This window comes from Suncus etruscus, chromosome 2 (assembly GCF_024139225.1).
Source record: "Suncus etruscus isolate mSunEtr1 chromosome 2, mSunEtr1.pri.cur, whole genome shotgun sequence".
NCBI lineage: Eukaryota > Metazoa > Chordata > Mammalia > Eulipotyphla > Soricidae > Suncus > Suncus etruscus.
This window is the reverse complement of record NC_064849.1, coordinates 5913238-5925735: the sequence shown is the minus strand read 5'-3', so window position 1 is coordinate 5925735 and position 12498 is coordinate 5913238. Positions and strand designations below refer to the sequence as shown.

Genomic DNA, 12498 nt, shown 5'->3' with positions numbered 1-12498 from the left:
AGGGGCTGCAGACAGCTTGGCTGGGTAGAGGAGGGGGCTGGGGGCTCGGGGAGTGGCCCCAGCAGGTGGCAGTGCCCACATGATGTCCCTGGGCTTTCCTAAAAGAGGGCAGACAGCAGCAGCCCCCAAGGCCACAGGAGACAAGGCGGGGCTATTGGGGAAGGGGGTGGGAGCTCAGGCAGGCTGCCCATAAGTCTGGCCTGAGCGTAGCCCCCTGGGCCTCTCCAAGGGGGACCTCTGCCTCCACTGGACACTCTCGGAGCTGTGCCAGGAGATAGGCCAGTGGGGGCCCAGGGCGATCCCTTGGTCACCTATGCTACAGGCACGAGGGGGTTAAGGGCATAGTCAGCGGGGCGGGTGCCCACAGCAGGGCCAGCGGGAGGCGGCGCCAGAGACCAGCAAACGTGCTTGTACAGCGGCCGCGTCCACTCACATGATGGCCCCGAGGAAAGGTGAGGCCCCTTGGCAGGGTGGCCCTAAGGTCTGGGGGTCCTGGGAATGAGTCCCCCTCTCTGTGTCCAGGGACCCCTGCCCAACTCCCCCCTTTGTTCCCCCCCACTCGGCCCTCCTCACCCGGTGACCCCCAGCTCCCCACACCTGCGGCTTTGCACATCCCCAGACACCACCCTGAGGCTCTGCTGCAGCTCTCGATGGTTCCCCCCTTCCTGGGATCTTGCATCTCCTTGGGTCTGAGGAGGTCTGAACTTCTGGGTCTGAGCAGAGTTCCCTGGAACCGGTGGGGTGTCTGGTTTGAGGCCTGGAAGGTTTCCCCTCACTGGAACTGGCCCTCCTTCATGCCAGCAGGAAGCCCGGCCCCACCACTGCTGCTGCTGCTGCTGCTGCTTCTGGGAGCAGCGCAGGACCTCCTTGGGCAGCAAGAGACTGTGCCAGGAGTGCCAGGGGACAACGGAGAATCCGAGGACAAGCCCTGCCACGCAGTCTGCAGCTGTGGCCTGGACGATGGCCTGGAGGGGCTCAACATCTTCTGCAACTCCCGCAACCTCACACGGCTGCCTGCTGGTATCCCCGTGGCTGCCCGGGCGCTGTGGCTGGATGGCAACAACCTGACGAGCTTACCGACTGCTGTCTTCGCCAACCTGACGGGCCTGGGCTTCCTGGGGCTGCAGGACTGCGGGCTTCTCAGCCTGGAGCCGCCAGTACTGCAGGGGCTGCGGGCCCTGCGGCACCTGCACCTGGAGCGGAACCAGCTGCGGGCCCTGACAGCTGGCACCTTCCACCACACCCCAGGCCTGGCCTCGCTCAGCTTGGCCCACAACCTGCTGAGCCGGCTGGATGCTGCGGCCTTCCGGGGCCTGGCCAACCTCTGGGACCTGAATCTGGGCTGGAACCGCCTGGCCGCGCTGCCCGAAGCCACCTTCCAGGGTCTGGGTGGCCTGCGTGAGCTGGTGCTGGCTCACAACCAGCTGCCTTTCCTGCAGCCCACACTGCTCAGGGGTTTGGGTGCGTTGCGTCAGCTGCATCTCAGCGGAAATATGCTGCGCAGCATCCGTGCAGATGTCTTCACTAGGCTGCCGCGGCTGCAGAAGCTGCTACTGGACCATAATCTGGTGGCCGCTGTGGCTCAGGGAGCCTTCTTTGGAATGAAGGCCCTGCGCTGGCTGGACCTGTCCCACAATCGCCTGGTTGGCCTCCCCGATGACCCCTTTCCTGGCCTGCTGGGCCTGCGAGTGCTGCGCCTCAGCCACAACGCCCTAGGCAGCTTGCAAGCCCGCACTTTCCGGGATCTGCACCTGCTGGAGGAACTCCGACTCAGCCACAACCGGCTCCGGCAGCTGCCTGCGCGTGCCTTTGAGGGTTTGGGTCGGCTGGAGATGTTGGCGCTAGACAGCAACCAGCTGCAGGAAGTACAGGTGGGTGCCTTCCTGGGCCTCCTCAATGTGGCCGTGATGAATCTGTCGGGGAACTGCTTGCGGCAGCTGCCAGAACACGCCTTCCAGGGCCTGGGTCAATTGCACAGTCTACACCTGGAGGCCAGCTGCCTGGGCCGCGTGCGCCGACACACCTTCGACGGCCTGTCGGGGCTTCGCCGCCTCTTCCTCCGGGGCAATGGCATCGTGGCGCTGGATGTGCAGAGCCTGGCTGAGCTGCGGGCACTGCAGGAGCTGGACCTCACTGACAACCGGCTGGAGCAGCTGCCTGGCCGCCTCTTTCAGGGTCTGGAGCAGCTGCAGTACCTGCTGCTGGCTGGCAACCAGCTGAAGACTCTGCCACCTGACATGCTGTGGCCCCTGCGGCGCCTCTTCTGGTTGGACCTGGCACACAACCGCCTAGAGACGCTGCCTAAGCTGCTGTTGACACCTCCAGGCGCACTGCGTTTCCTGAGCCTTGGCAACAACTCGCTGGGCACCTTTGCGCCCCCCGCAGGCCTGGAGCGTCTGTGGCTGCAGGGGAACCCGTGGGACTGCAGCTGCCCACTCAAGGCTCTGTGGGAATTGGCGCTCCAGCAGCCCCGTGTGGTGCCCCGCGCTGTACGCGCTGCCACTGCTGGGGACTGGGATGGTCAGCCGCAGGTGCCCGCCTACACCTACAACAACATCACCTGTGTCCGCCCGCCCAGCATAGCAGGGCTCGACCTGCGTGAACTTCCCGAGGCACACTTTGCGTCCTGCTAACTTGGGGCCCCGCTAGAGGTAGAGTGTGCAGGGCAACTAACCCCAAAGTTCGCCAATTAAAGTCATTTAACAAATGTGTGACTATGGGCACTTGGTGGCCTTGCTGCTCCCATGGGGGTTTGTTCCACGCCACACTATGTGCTCTGGGGTCTCTTTTTGTCCTACAGCTGCCAAGTCCCCTAGTAAACGGTTCTCAGGCTCCTGGAGCTACTCTGGGCTGCCCCCCAAATGCGCTGTGCCGGGACAAGGGCCCCCTCAAACCCCAAGGATCCCGACTGATCCTATTCAGGGCCTCTCTGGGTGCTGCTGCCCACAGGCTTCTCTCCAGAACCAGCTCCAAGGCAGGGGCCCACGTGGGGCCTCCTCTGCTCAGCAGTGTGTCCTCTGCTTCTTCACACTCCCACAAACACCTTTGTGCTCACCAAAGCAGCAGGCAGTGGCCCCATGTGCTTAGGGAAGAAAGATGTAGAAACAGAGACATAGCAAGCTGATGATGCTTTTAATTTGGGCTCCAGTGCGGCTCTATCTGCCCCACAGAAAGGCCCCTCCTGCCACCCGGGCCCCCATGCTGTCCCATGGCTCCCATCCAGCCATCTGAGTCACACAAAGCACCAACAGGCGAATGGCTAAGAGTGCCTTGGATAGGGGGGCCTCCCAAACAGAGCTCAGCATGCTGGCTAGTCACGGGCATGCAGCAGGCATCTGGTCCAAGATCTGGTGGGCTATGGAGAGCAGTGCCAGGACGGCAGGGCTTTGGGGAAGCTCCTGCAGGAAATTCCCCCCTTCCTCTAGGCTCCTTGAGAGCTGAGGGTCCAGGGGCACAGCTCCTGTGGAGACACAGCCAGGTGAGAGCAGCCAAGTCACACCCAGAGACCAGACGAGCAATGAGAAAGGGGGCACAGGCTACTCACCCAGGAAGGGGACCCCTGCGTGCCGAGCCAGCTCCTCCCCGCCTCCCTGGGAGAAGACATTGGTGCATTCCTGGAACAGGGAGAGAGAAGGCGCTGGTGGACTCCGTGGGCCACAGTGGTGGTGCCCGGCCCTCCTGGCCTTGCCTTCACTCTCACCGTGCAGTGCGGGCAGACGAAGCCACTCATATTCTCCACGACCCCCAACACCCGCAGCCCCATCTTCTTGCAGAAGGTCAGTTCACGCTGCACGTCCCCAACCGACACGGCCTGGATGGACCAACTGGAAGCTCAGCTGGGGTGCCTAGTTGCAGCCGCCGTGGCAAGGGTCCCAGGGTGCCCGGTACCTGGGGTGTGGTGACCACGAGGGCCCCCAGGGGGCTGTAGGGCCGCAGAGCCTCCACGGCCGCCATGTGCTCATCCGAGGTCCCGGGAGGCGTGTCCACGAGCAGAAAATCCAGGGGGCCCCAGGCCACGTCTCGCACGAACTGTTTTATAAGGGCTGGGAACCCCAGGACGTCTGTGAGTGGACCCTAATGCCCGTCTTTCCCTCTAGCAGAGCTGGGACCCCTTTTCTTAGGGTCAACAGGTCAGGCTGGCCTCCTAGGGAGCCCACACACAAGACGCAGACTGGTCTATGTACTGGGCACTCCCTATGATCCAAGCTGGCCCTGTCCGGGGGCTCCCCAACCCCCGTGTACCAGCCCATGGCTCCCTGTACCATTCTTCTTCGGGCCCCGCCACACCACCGCCTCGTCGGGGCGCTCCAGCAGGAAACCCACGGACATAAGCGAGAGCCGCTGCTCAAGGTCGACGTACACGGGCAGCCAGCCCCCATCGCACTGGTGCACGGGCTGGCCCTGCACTTGCAGCATGCGGGGGATGCTGGGGCCACACAGATCCACATCCAGGAGTCCCACCTACGGCGGGAGAGCAGTAAGGGGTGTGTGTGTGTGTGTGTGTGTGTGTGTGTGTGTGTGTGTGTGTGTGTGTGTGTGTGTGTGTGTGTGTGTGTGTGATGAGTCCCACCTACGGCGGGAGAGCAGTAAGGGGGGTGTGTGTGTGTGTGATGCTGGGGCCACACAGATCCACATCCAGGAGTGTGTGTGTGTGTGTGTGTGATGCTGGGGCCACACAGATCCACATCCAGGAGTCCCACCTACGGCGGGAGAGCAGTAAGGGGTGTGTGTGTGGCTGCATGAAAGTCCCTGCGGGGAGGCGGAGGGGACCATGTACCTTCTTGCCTGCGTGGCGCAGGGCCAGCGCCAGCTCTGCGGAGACCGTGCTCTTCCCGACGCCCCCCTTCCCCGAGAGGATGAGAATGACGCGCGGGCTGCCAGCCAGGCCTCCGAGCTCTGGTGGAGAGAGAGGGTGAGGATGAGGGTCTGGCGGCGTCCCCCATGTCAGTCAGTCCCTGGAGGAGAGACCTCGTGTGTGTGTGTTGGGGGGGACACACAGGGAAGCTCCGGGCAGCCTCGCCCTGCTCCTGCAGATTCCCCCAGAAGTCATGGCTGCGGGGTGTCCCCGCTGGGAGGGTCCAGGCCGGGCAGATGCAAGCACGAGACACACAGGGCCACATCACCAACTCACTTGAGGTTTTATTTTATTTTTTGTTTTTTTTTTTGGGTCACACCCGGCAGGCTCAAGGGACCCTATGGGACGCCGGGATTCGAACCCCCGTCCTTCTTTCCGCATGCAAAGCAAACGCCTTACTTCCATGCTATCTCTCCAAGTCACTTGAATGCTAACAGCACCCCCTAAGATAAGGCCGGTTCCCCCCACGTACCCATATTCGCCCCGCAAGCCTGAAAACACCCCTGCAGGCCGCGATCCGCCACCGTCCGGTGCAAGGCCTGGGCCGGTCGATCACACACTCCCGGCCCAGCCTTTCCGGGACTCCCCGAGCATGAGACCCGCGCCTGGGCCCAGGGAGACGCACACTCACTCACTCACCCGCCGCCGCCATCCCGCCGCGCCCGTCCAGCGCTTGAGTGACGTGCCTCGCGGCCAATGAGCGGCCGAGCTCGCCCCCTTTCCCTCCGCCGATTGGCCCGTTCCCGCGCCCGTCCTGCGCCTGCACGCACGCTCCGACACCCCACTTCCGCGTCCGAGTCTGCCGGCGCGCGGGCCCACCCCCTCGCTCCCTCGTCCAATGAGCGCGCGCGCCTGCTTTAGAGGTAGCCAATAGGGACGCGGAGTGAGGGTGGACGGTCCCCCCCAGCCAATCGGCGAGAGGAAAGCGCCGGGGTCCCACCCTACCTGCCCGAAGCCCGAAGCCAGGCGCAGCCGCGGGGGGCCAATGCGGTGCGGGGGGCGGGGATTGTTTACGTCTCGGCTGGAGCGGAAAGTGGGTCGAGGCGAGGCGGGGCGGGCCGGGCGCGGGGAGCGGCTGCAGGTGAGCGGCGGCCGGGGGTCGGATCGGGGCGGGTCGGGGCGGCCGGGCTCGGAGGCGCCGCCCGTGCGGGACCCGGCGGGGCGGCTGGTGGGCGGGCCGGGCCGCGCCTTTGTTCTCGGGGTCCGCACCCACTCTCTCGCCCGGAGGGGCTCCGCCACGCCTCCCCTCCCGCGGGGTGCCCGGGTGGGCCGGGCCGGGCCGTGCGGGATGCCTCGGAGGTGGCGTGGCGGTGGCATCAGCAGGATGACGCCCGCGGGTCAGCAGGAGGAAATGGGCGGCGGGGCGCCGTCCACTGGCCTTCGGGGTGCCCTGGGTGCTGGGCATGGCGGCGGGGACGGTGCTGCGGATGCTCTGCCTCCGATGGCTTCGGGTGCTCGGGGCCTGGCTCCAGGTAGGAGCGGGCGGAGCGGCTGTTGGGAGCCCAGAGCCAGCCAGCCAGCCAGGGGCTCTCTCTGGGGTGCGAGCTGGGCAGGGAGTAGGGGAGACCCCCTTATGTGTTTGCGTTGGTCTCTGGCAGGTCCTGTCCACCATGGCCAGGCGGCCCCGGAGCAGCAGGGCCTGGCGCTTCGTCCTGAGCGCGGCCCGCCGGGATGCGGATGGAAGGACAGCGGCGGCCGCGGCGGTTGCGGGGACCAACTGGGGCTGCGACTCTGACGGGCAGGTAGGTGAGGCCGGGAAATGTCTGCTCTGGCCTGTGCTTCTTGGCCCATTTCCCTCCACTCCCGGGAACAGGTCGCCTGAAGGTGGGGGACAATATTCCCCCCCAGATCAGCCCACCCTGGTGAGGCCTGTGAATGGGGCTCCAGGGGTCTCTAGGAGGGCCTTGGTGGGTTACTACTGGTCCTTAGTGGCTTGCTGCCTGCTTCATCACACTGGAAAACTTCCCTAAAGTGGGTATCAGAACCCCCGGAATGTCACCAGAAGACACTGGTGGTAGTGACCTGCATTCCTGCCCGGCCACTCATGACTATGGGATGCAGGGTCACAGCAGGGCGGCCTCCAACCATGTCCAGTCACCTGAACAGGAAGCTTGTGGGCTGGAGTGAGTGGGGCAGGCAGACACCCCCACCCTGACTGAGTTCATGGTCTGGGCTCAGCCTTCCCTCAAGCAGGTAGAAGACATGGGGATCCCAGGATAGGGGGCACTGACAGCAGACTGGTCACTCCCACTTCTCTCCTGGGCCTTTGGTCCTGGTCTGGAGGGACGACTGAGGGCCAGGGGCTCTAGGGGTCAGCCAGCTGTGCCTCAAGTGAATGTGACCATTCCTGCTTCCCCACCAGCACAGCGACCCTGACTCAGAACCGGAGTGCACAGCCCTGCCACCTGCCATCCCCAGTGCGGTGCCTGTGACAGGCGAATCTTTCTGTGGGTGCGAAGGCCAGAGCCAGGCTGCCTTCTGCAGTGGCCTGCACAGCGCCTACCGGAGCAAGGATTGTCGCTGCGGGGAAGACGATGAGCGTGCGTGCCTGGGCACCAGAGGTGTGGGTGTGAGTGGTAGGGGGTAGAGCCCTGCTCCAGAGCCTGCAACCTCCTCTGCCCCCACAGATTTTGACTGGGTGTGGGATGCGGGGAACAAGTCCTCCGCCACACGGCTAAGCTGTGACGACCGCAAGGTGAGCTTCCACGTGGAATACAGCTGCGGGACGGCGGCCGTACGGGGCACCAAGGAGCTGGGTGAGGGCCAGCACTTCTGGGAGATCAAGATGACCTCGCCTGTGTATGGCACAGATATGGTGAGTGGCGGGCAGGGCCTGGGTGCAGGGAGGAGCCACAGGCTGCCTCTGCCCAACTCCCTTGTTCCCAGATGGTGGGCATCGGGACGTCGGCCGTAGATTTGGACCGCTACCAGCACACGTTCTGCAGCCTGCTAGGCAGAGATGCGGACAGCTGGGGCCTCTCCTATACAGGTGGGCACAGCCTTGGGTGTGGTGGGTTTGAGGGGCGGGGTTCCTGCCTGTGCTCACCCCCCTGTCCCCCAGGCCTCCTCCACCACAGGGGCGACAAGACCAGCTTCTCCTCGAGGTTCGGCCAGGGCTCCATCATCGGCGTGCACTTGGACACGTGGCATGGGACGCTGACTTTCTTCAAGAACAGGAAGTGCATTGGTAAAAAGGGTTGTCCTGGGCCCGGAGAGATAGCACAGCGGCGTTTGCCTTGCAAGCAGCCGATCCAGGACCTAAGGTGGTTGGTTCGAATCCCGGTGTCCCATATGGTCCCCCGTGCCTGCCAGGAGCTATTTCTGAGCAGACAGCCAGGAGTAACCCCTGACCCAAAAACCAAAAAAAAAAAAAAAAAAAAAAAGGGTTGTCCTGGCTGTCATGGGGTGGGGGGCAGCAGGGTGAGCACTGTAGAACCAGTGTTCCGTCCCCCCAGGAGTGGCTGCCACCAAGCTGCAGAATCGGAAGTTCTTCCCCATGGTCTGTTCCACGGCGGCCAAGAGCAGCATGAAGGTTATCCGTGCCTGCGCCAGCACCACCTCACTGCAGTACCTGTGCTGCTACCGCCTGCGTCAGCTGCGGCCCACGTCCCGGGACACGCTGGAGGGCCTGCCCTTGCCCCCTGGCCTCAAGCAGCTGCTGCACCACAAGCTGGGCTGGGTGCTCAGCATGAGTTGCGGCCGCCACTCGCCCGCTGCCACGCCGCCTAACACAGCTGGCTCCGGCAGCCCTGAACCTAGGCACTGCCAGCGAAAGCGCTGTCGACGGACCTAATGCATCTCCTCGTCTCCTAGTGACCAGGACCTGGTGCTAATGGCAGGTGAGGTTGGGCAGTCTGGATGTCCTCTACTGCCCGAGGTTGGGGCTCGCCTGGCAGGTGCTACAGGCCCAGGATCCTGAGTCTGGCAGCTCCAGTATCAGTGAGACTGCTGTGCACCACAGCTCTGAGCGCTGAGCTCTGCTCGGCACTGGACAGGTCTGTACTCTAGCTGTCACCTGCCGCCACTGCCTGTGCCAGTGTTTTTTCACTTCTGCATGCTGTCGGCTGTTTTCTTCCTTCCACTGAGGTGACCGGAATAAACGCCGTGTCCACGTTAAAGCCTGCACGGTGGTCCTGTAGGAGGGGTGGGGCAAGGCCTGCTGCCCCTTTCTCCCATCTGTACCGCCAGCATGGGTTACTTCTCTACATGTGAGGCTCCACTATGTGAGCAGGGATTTGAACCCACACCTGGCTCAGCTCTCAGGTCAGGCATGACTCGGTCTCATGGCTAGGGGCCATTGCCCATCCTGCCTAGCTGCCTACTGAGTGTCAGGCCAGGACTCAGTGCCATCAGGACCCCAAGTCTAGCAGGAGATTGGGCTGAGTAGTGGTAAAGAAGAGGAAGATGCGACGGGCCAAGTCAGGCCCTACCCTGCGGGTCGATATGCCCTCTTCCGCTGTGTCCTTGTCCACTTGCACGGGGAGGTCAGCCAGGAGCTGCAGGCGCTCTTCCTCCGTGCTGCAGGCCGCAAACGCCTAGGAGGGCTGGAGTGAGTGGGGAGCACCCAGTCTCTGCCTGCCTGCCCCCTGGGATGGGGCCAGCTCACCTGCTGCAGGAGGCGGGGTGAGGGAAAGGCACTGACCACTGCATCGGCCACAGCCCCGCTGACACGGTTGAACTGTGTGATCTGACGCCGCCAGGCCCCAAGTAGCCCTGAGCCATCTCTGGCTACGCGCTCGCCCACAGCCCAGCGCCCAGTTGTGCAGAAGGCAAAGGGCTGAGACTCCCGGTACTGCCTGTTGGTTGGAAGGGCAGCACCTTGGACAGGGTTCTCCCTCCCCTCCAGGAAGGCATTGCCCTTGCCAGGGAACTTACTTGTAAAGGCGCTGGGCCAGGGCTTTGGTGAGGGTACAAACGTACTGAGCCAGCTCTTGCCAGGAGGATACCAGCAGCACATCCAGGCCTGCCCAGAGCTGCAGGAGGACAAGGGCCTGTGGGGAGAAGCAGCTGTCAGTGGTGGTGGTGGTGGGGACAGTAGGAGCCCTCATGGGACCAAGGTTGGGGCAGGGCCTCACCTCCTCCACCTCGGGCCAGCCAACTGCCAGCCTGGAAGCAGCCACCTCTGGGTGCTGTTGCTGCTGCGTCTCCCACCGGCTGGGCTGGCAGGACCTGGACAGAGGGAGGACACTTTTTCCAACTCTTCTGCCCCTTCTTTTGAGTTGGGCACAGCACCTCCTATCCCCACCAGGTGAATGGAGAGACTAGTGTGATGGTACTCACCACAGGTGCTCGTCCAGCCCGATCACAGCCAGGTGGGGACGATCAGGGCTTTCAGGGCAGAGCCAGGGCATGGGGCAGCTGTGCCCATACATCTGCAATCAAAGAGATTCGTACTAGGGCTGTGGGGGGCACCAGGTATAGGCCCAAGCTGCTTGGGATTCAGCGCTTTCAAGGCCGGTCCTCGGGCACCAGGGCTTGACAGCCCCACAGAGACATGCAGTCTGCTGGAAGCTCCTCTCACTAGCCCTGACCCCTCGTCCGAAATCCCCGCAGTGGTAGGGGCCCCAGCACCTGGGTGATCTGCGCCACGCCCCTCACGAACTCCTCAGGCTCCAGCAGCAGGAGCAGCATGTCCTGCTCCTCCGCTGCCCAAACGTCAGGGGGCACCTGTGGGCAGGAAGGGGCCTTCCTCGCTATGGGGTTCAGCCCACCGGTCATCAGGGCTGCCCACTACATGCGAATGGGCCTCCTTTAGGCCATGACCCATGCAAGGCCCATGGGGGCTGCTCGCAGGTGGCCCACGGCGGAAAGCTTAGGGGTTTCCAGCATCGCCTTCCTTCCCCGAGGCTCAGACAGACACTCACGCCCTGGGGACACGGCTCGGGCCGTGAGCGGCTCCAGCGAAGGCTGCGCGCCTGGCGCTGGGGCTCCACGACGCAGTTGCAGCCCAGCGCGCCCAGGGCGTCCAGCAGCAGGTGGGCACCGGCGGCCTCCAGAACAGCTGCACGGGGAAGGGAGGAAGATCAGTTAGTCCGTCGCCCCGCGGGGCAGGGGGGGCGACTCAGCTCCGAGGGGCGACCCGTACCGGGATCCACGCGCACGGTCAGGCGCCGCAGGGCCTGTTCCGGCCGCAGCAGCCGTAAGGTCTCCGCCGCCGCCCTGCGCGCCTCCCCGGGGCCCTGGGCTCTCGGGGCAGCCCTCGCGCCCGTAGCACCATCGCTGTCCGAGTCCGAGATCTCCCAGGTCGGGGCACGCCCCCGGCCCCGGCCTCGGCGCGAGCCCGTCGCCCTTCCGGCTCCAGCCGTGGCGCCGGCCAGCTCCGCAGCCCTTGCGCCTCCGAGAGCGCCCGGACGCTTTCTGCGCGGGGCACAGCCCACTTCCGGGATCACCCGGACGCCTTTGAGGGAGACACACACCACTTCCGGGGTCACCCGGACGCCTTTGAGAAAGACACTGGCCACTTCCGGCGGCGCCCGGACGCTTTTTGCGCGGGACACAGGCACTTCCGTAACGCCCGGACGCTTTTTTTGCGCGGAACACAGGCCACTTCCGGCGGCCGAACGCGCGCGGCGGGTCCCGGGCGGACGGCCGGACCATGGCGCGCAAGAAGGTGCGGCCGCGGCTCATCGCCGAGCTGGCCCGTCGCGTGCGGGCCCTGCGGGAGCAGCGCGAGCGGCCGCGCGACTCGCAGCGCTACGCCCTGGACGGCGAGACGATGACGCGGCCGCTGTCGGGGCGCCGCCTGCCCGCGCGGGCCTGGGCCGACGTGAGCCGCGAGAGCCGCCTGCTGCAGCTGCTCAGCCGCCTGCCGCGCTTCGGCCTGGGCCGCCTGGTCACGCGCAAGTCCTGGCTGTGGCAGCACGACGAGCCCTGCTACTGGCGCCTGACGCGCGTGCGCCCCGACTTCTCGGCGCAGGTGGGGCCCGGGGCGTTGCGAGTCGGTCCCCGAAGAGGTTGACCGATGGGCAGCCCTGGGCGCGTGGGGCTGCTGCCGGCCGTGGGCCCCGCGCGCTCAGCGGGCGCCCCCTCTGCCCCCTTGCTTCTTTTGCAGGACTTGGACCACGGGCAGGCCTGGGGCGTCCTGACCTTCAAGGGTGAGGCCGGCGGCCGTGGGGGCCGGGCCGGGGCGCGCGTGCGACGGGCCCCAGGCACTGACTCCCGGCCCCTGGCCTTCTCCTTGTCCCCGCAGGAGAGACGGAGCCCGAGCCCCGCGAGATCGCGCAGGCCATGTACCACGACTGGCGGCTGGTGCCCAAGCACGAGGAGGCGGCCTTCGTGGCGGCCGCGGCCGCGCCCGCACGCCCCGCCGGGCCCCGCGCCGTGCCCTACCCGCCGCTGCTGCGGGCCATGATCCTGGCCGAGCGCCTCCGCGGCGGCGACCCCAGCCCGGAGGAGCCGGCGCTGAGCCTGGAGGGCACGCGCGTGGCTCCCTGGGACTACCCCGAGCGCAAGGAGCGCCGCCAGAAGGCGCAGGGCACCCCGGTCTGAGCCGCCGCGGGCAGCCCGGCCCGACTCCCCTTCGGACTGTTTGGGGGCAGGCCCGGCCCGCCCCGTCGCACTTGTCCTTTGTAATAAAATCCCGAACGAACGAATCTGGGCCGTGGCTTCTCTGCGTTCCCGGGGAGCGGGTGTGCGTGCGGGCG

At 65.4% G+C, this 12498-nt stretch overlaps 5 protein-coding genes across 7 annotated transcripts; 3 read left to right on the top strand and 2 right to left on the bottom strand.

Moving 5' to 3' along the window:
- The first annotated feature begins 204 nt into the window (after window positions 1–204).
- On the top strand, window positions 205–2707 carry IGFALS (insulin like growth factor binding protein acid labile subunit). Of its 2 annotated transcripts, none has more exons than XM_049768085.1 (2): window positions 205–452; window positions 802–2707. In XM_049768085.1, the coding sequence occupies exons 1-2, from the start codon at window positions 434–436 to the stop codon at window positions 2631–2633; spliced, it is 1851 nt and encodes a 616-aa protein (XP_049624042.1). In that variant the 5' UTR covers window positions 205–433; the 3' UTR covers window positions 2634–2707. The 2 variants fall into 2 exon arrangements, with proteins under 2 accessions (XP_049624042.1, XP_049624043.1); XM_049768086.1 differs by having other exon boundaries at window positions 206–452; window positions 805–2707.
- A 406-nt stretch (window positions 2708–3113) lies between these two features.
- On the bottom strand, window positions 3114–5705 carry NUBP2 (NUBP iron-sulfur cluster assembly factor 2, cytosolic). Of its 2 annotated transcripts, none has more exons than XM_049768094.1 (7): window positions 5495–5705; window positions 4778–4896; window positions 4263–4461; window positions 3889–4043; window positions 3701–3811; window positions 3545–3614; window positions 3114–3460 (listed from the first exon to the last, which is right to left on the bottom strand). In XM_049768094.1, exons 1-7 carry the CDS (start codon window positions 5505–5507, stop codon window positions 3315–3317), a joined length of 813 nt encoding a protein of 270 aa, XP_049624051.1. In that variant the 5' UTR covers window positions 5508–5705; the 3' UTR covers window positions 3114–3314. The 2 variants fall into 2 exon arrangements, with proteins under 2 accessions (XP_049624051.1, XP_049624052.1); XM_049768095.1 differs by lacking the exon at window positions 5495–5705 and adding an exon at window positions 5328–5455.
- Window positions 5706–5870: 165 nt separating this feature from the next.
- Window positions 5871–8973, top strand: SPSB3 (splA/ryanodine receptor domain and SOCS box containing 3). The gene is made up of 7 exons (XM_049768088.1): window positions 5871–5936; window positions 6454–6597; window positions 7218–7395; window positions 7483–7670; window positions 7742–7844; window positions 7917–8042; window positions 8311–8973. The coding sequence occupies exons 2-7, from the start codon at window positions 6466–6468 to the stop codon at window positions 8646–8648; spliced, it is 1065 nt and encodes a 354-aa protein (XP_049624045.1). The 5' UTR covers window positions 5871–5936; window positions 6454–6465; the 3' UTR covers window positions 8649–8973.
- On the bottom strand, window positions 8418–11452 carry EME2 (essential meiotic structure-specific endonuclease subunit 2). Its single transcript, XM_049768858.1, has 9 exons — window positions 11317–11452; window positions 10941–11252; window positions 10720–10856; window positions 10427–10522; window positions 10136–10227; window positions 9931–10024; window positions 9731–9846; window positions 9462–9651; window positions 8418–9390 (listed from the first exon to the last, which is right to left on the bottom strand). The coding sequence occupies exons 1-9, from the start codon at window positions 11450–11452 to the stop codon at window positions 9205–9207; spliced, it is 1359 nt and encodes a 452-aa protein (XP_049624815.1). The 3' UTR covers window positions 8418–9204.
- MRPS34 (mitochondrial ribosomal protein S34) lies at window positions 11430–12436 on the top strand. The gene is made up of 3 exons (XM_049768099.1): window positions 11430–11771; window positions 11907–11949; window positions 12045–12436. Exons 1-3 carry the CDS (start codon window positions 11451–11453, stop codon window positions 12341–12343), a joined length of 663 nt encoding a protein of 220 aa, XP_049624056.1. The 5' UTR covers window positions 11430–11450; the 3' UTR covers window positions 12344–12436.
- The last annotated feature ends 62 nt before the right edge of the window (window positions 12437–12498 follow it).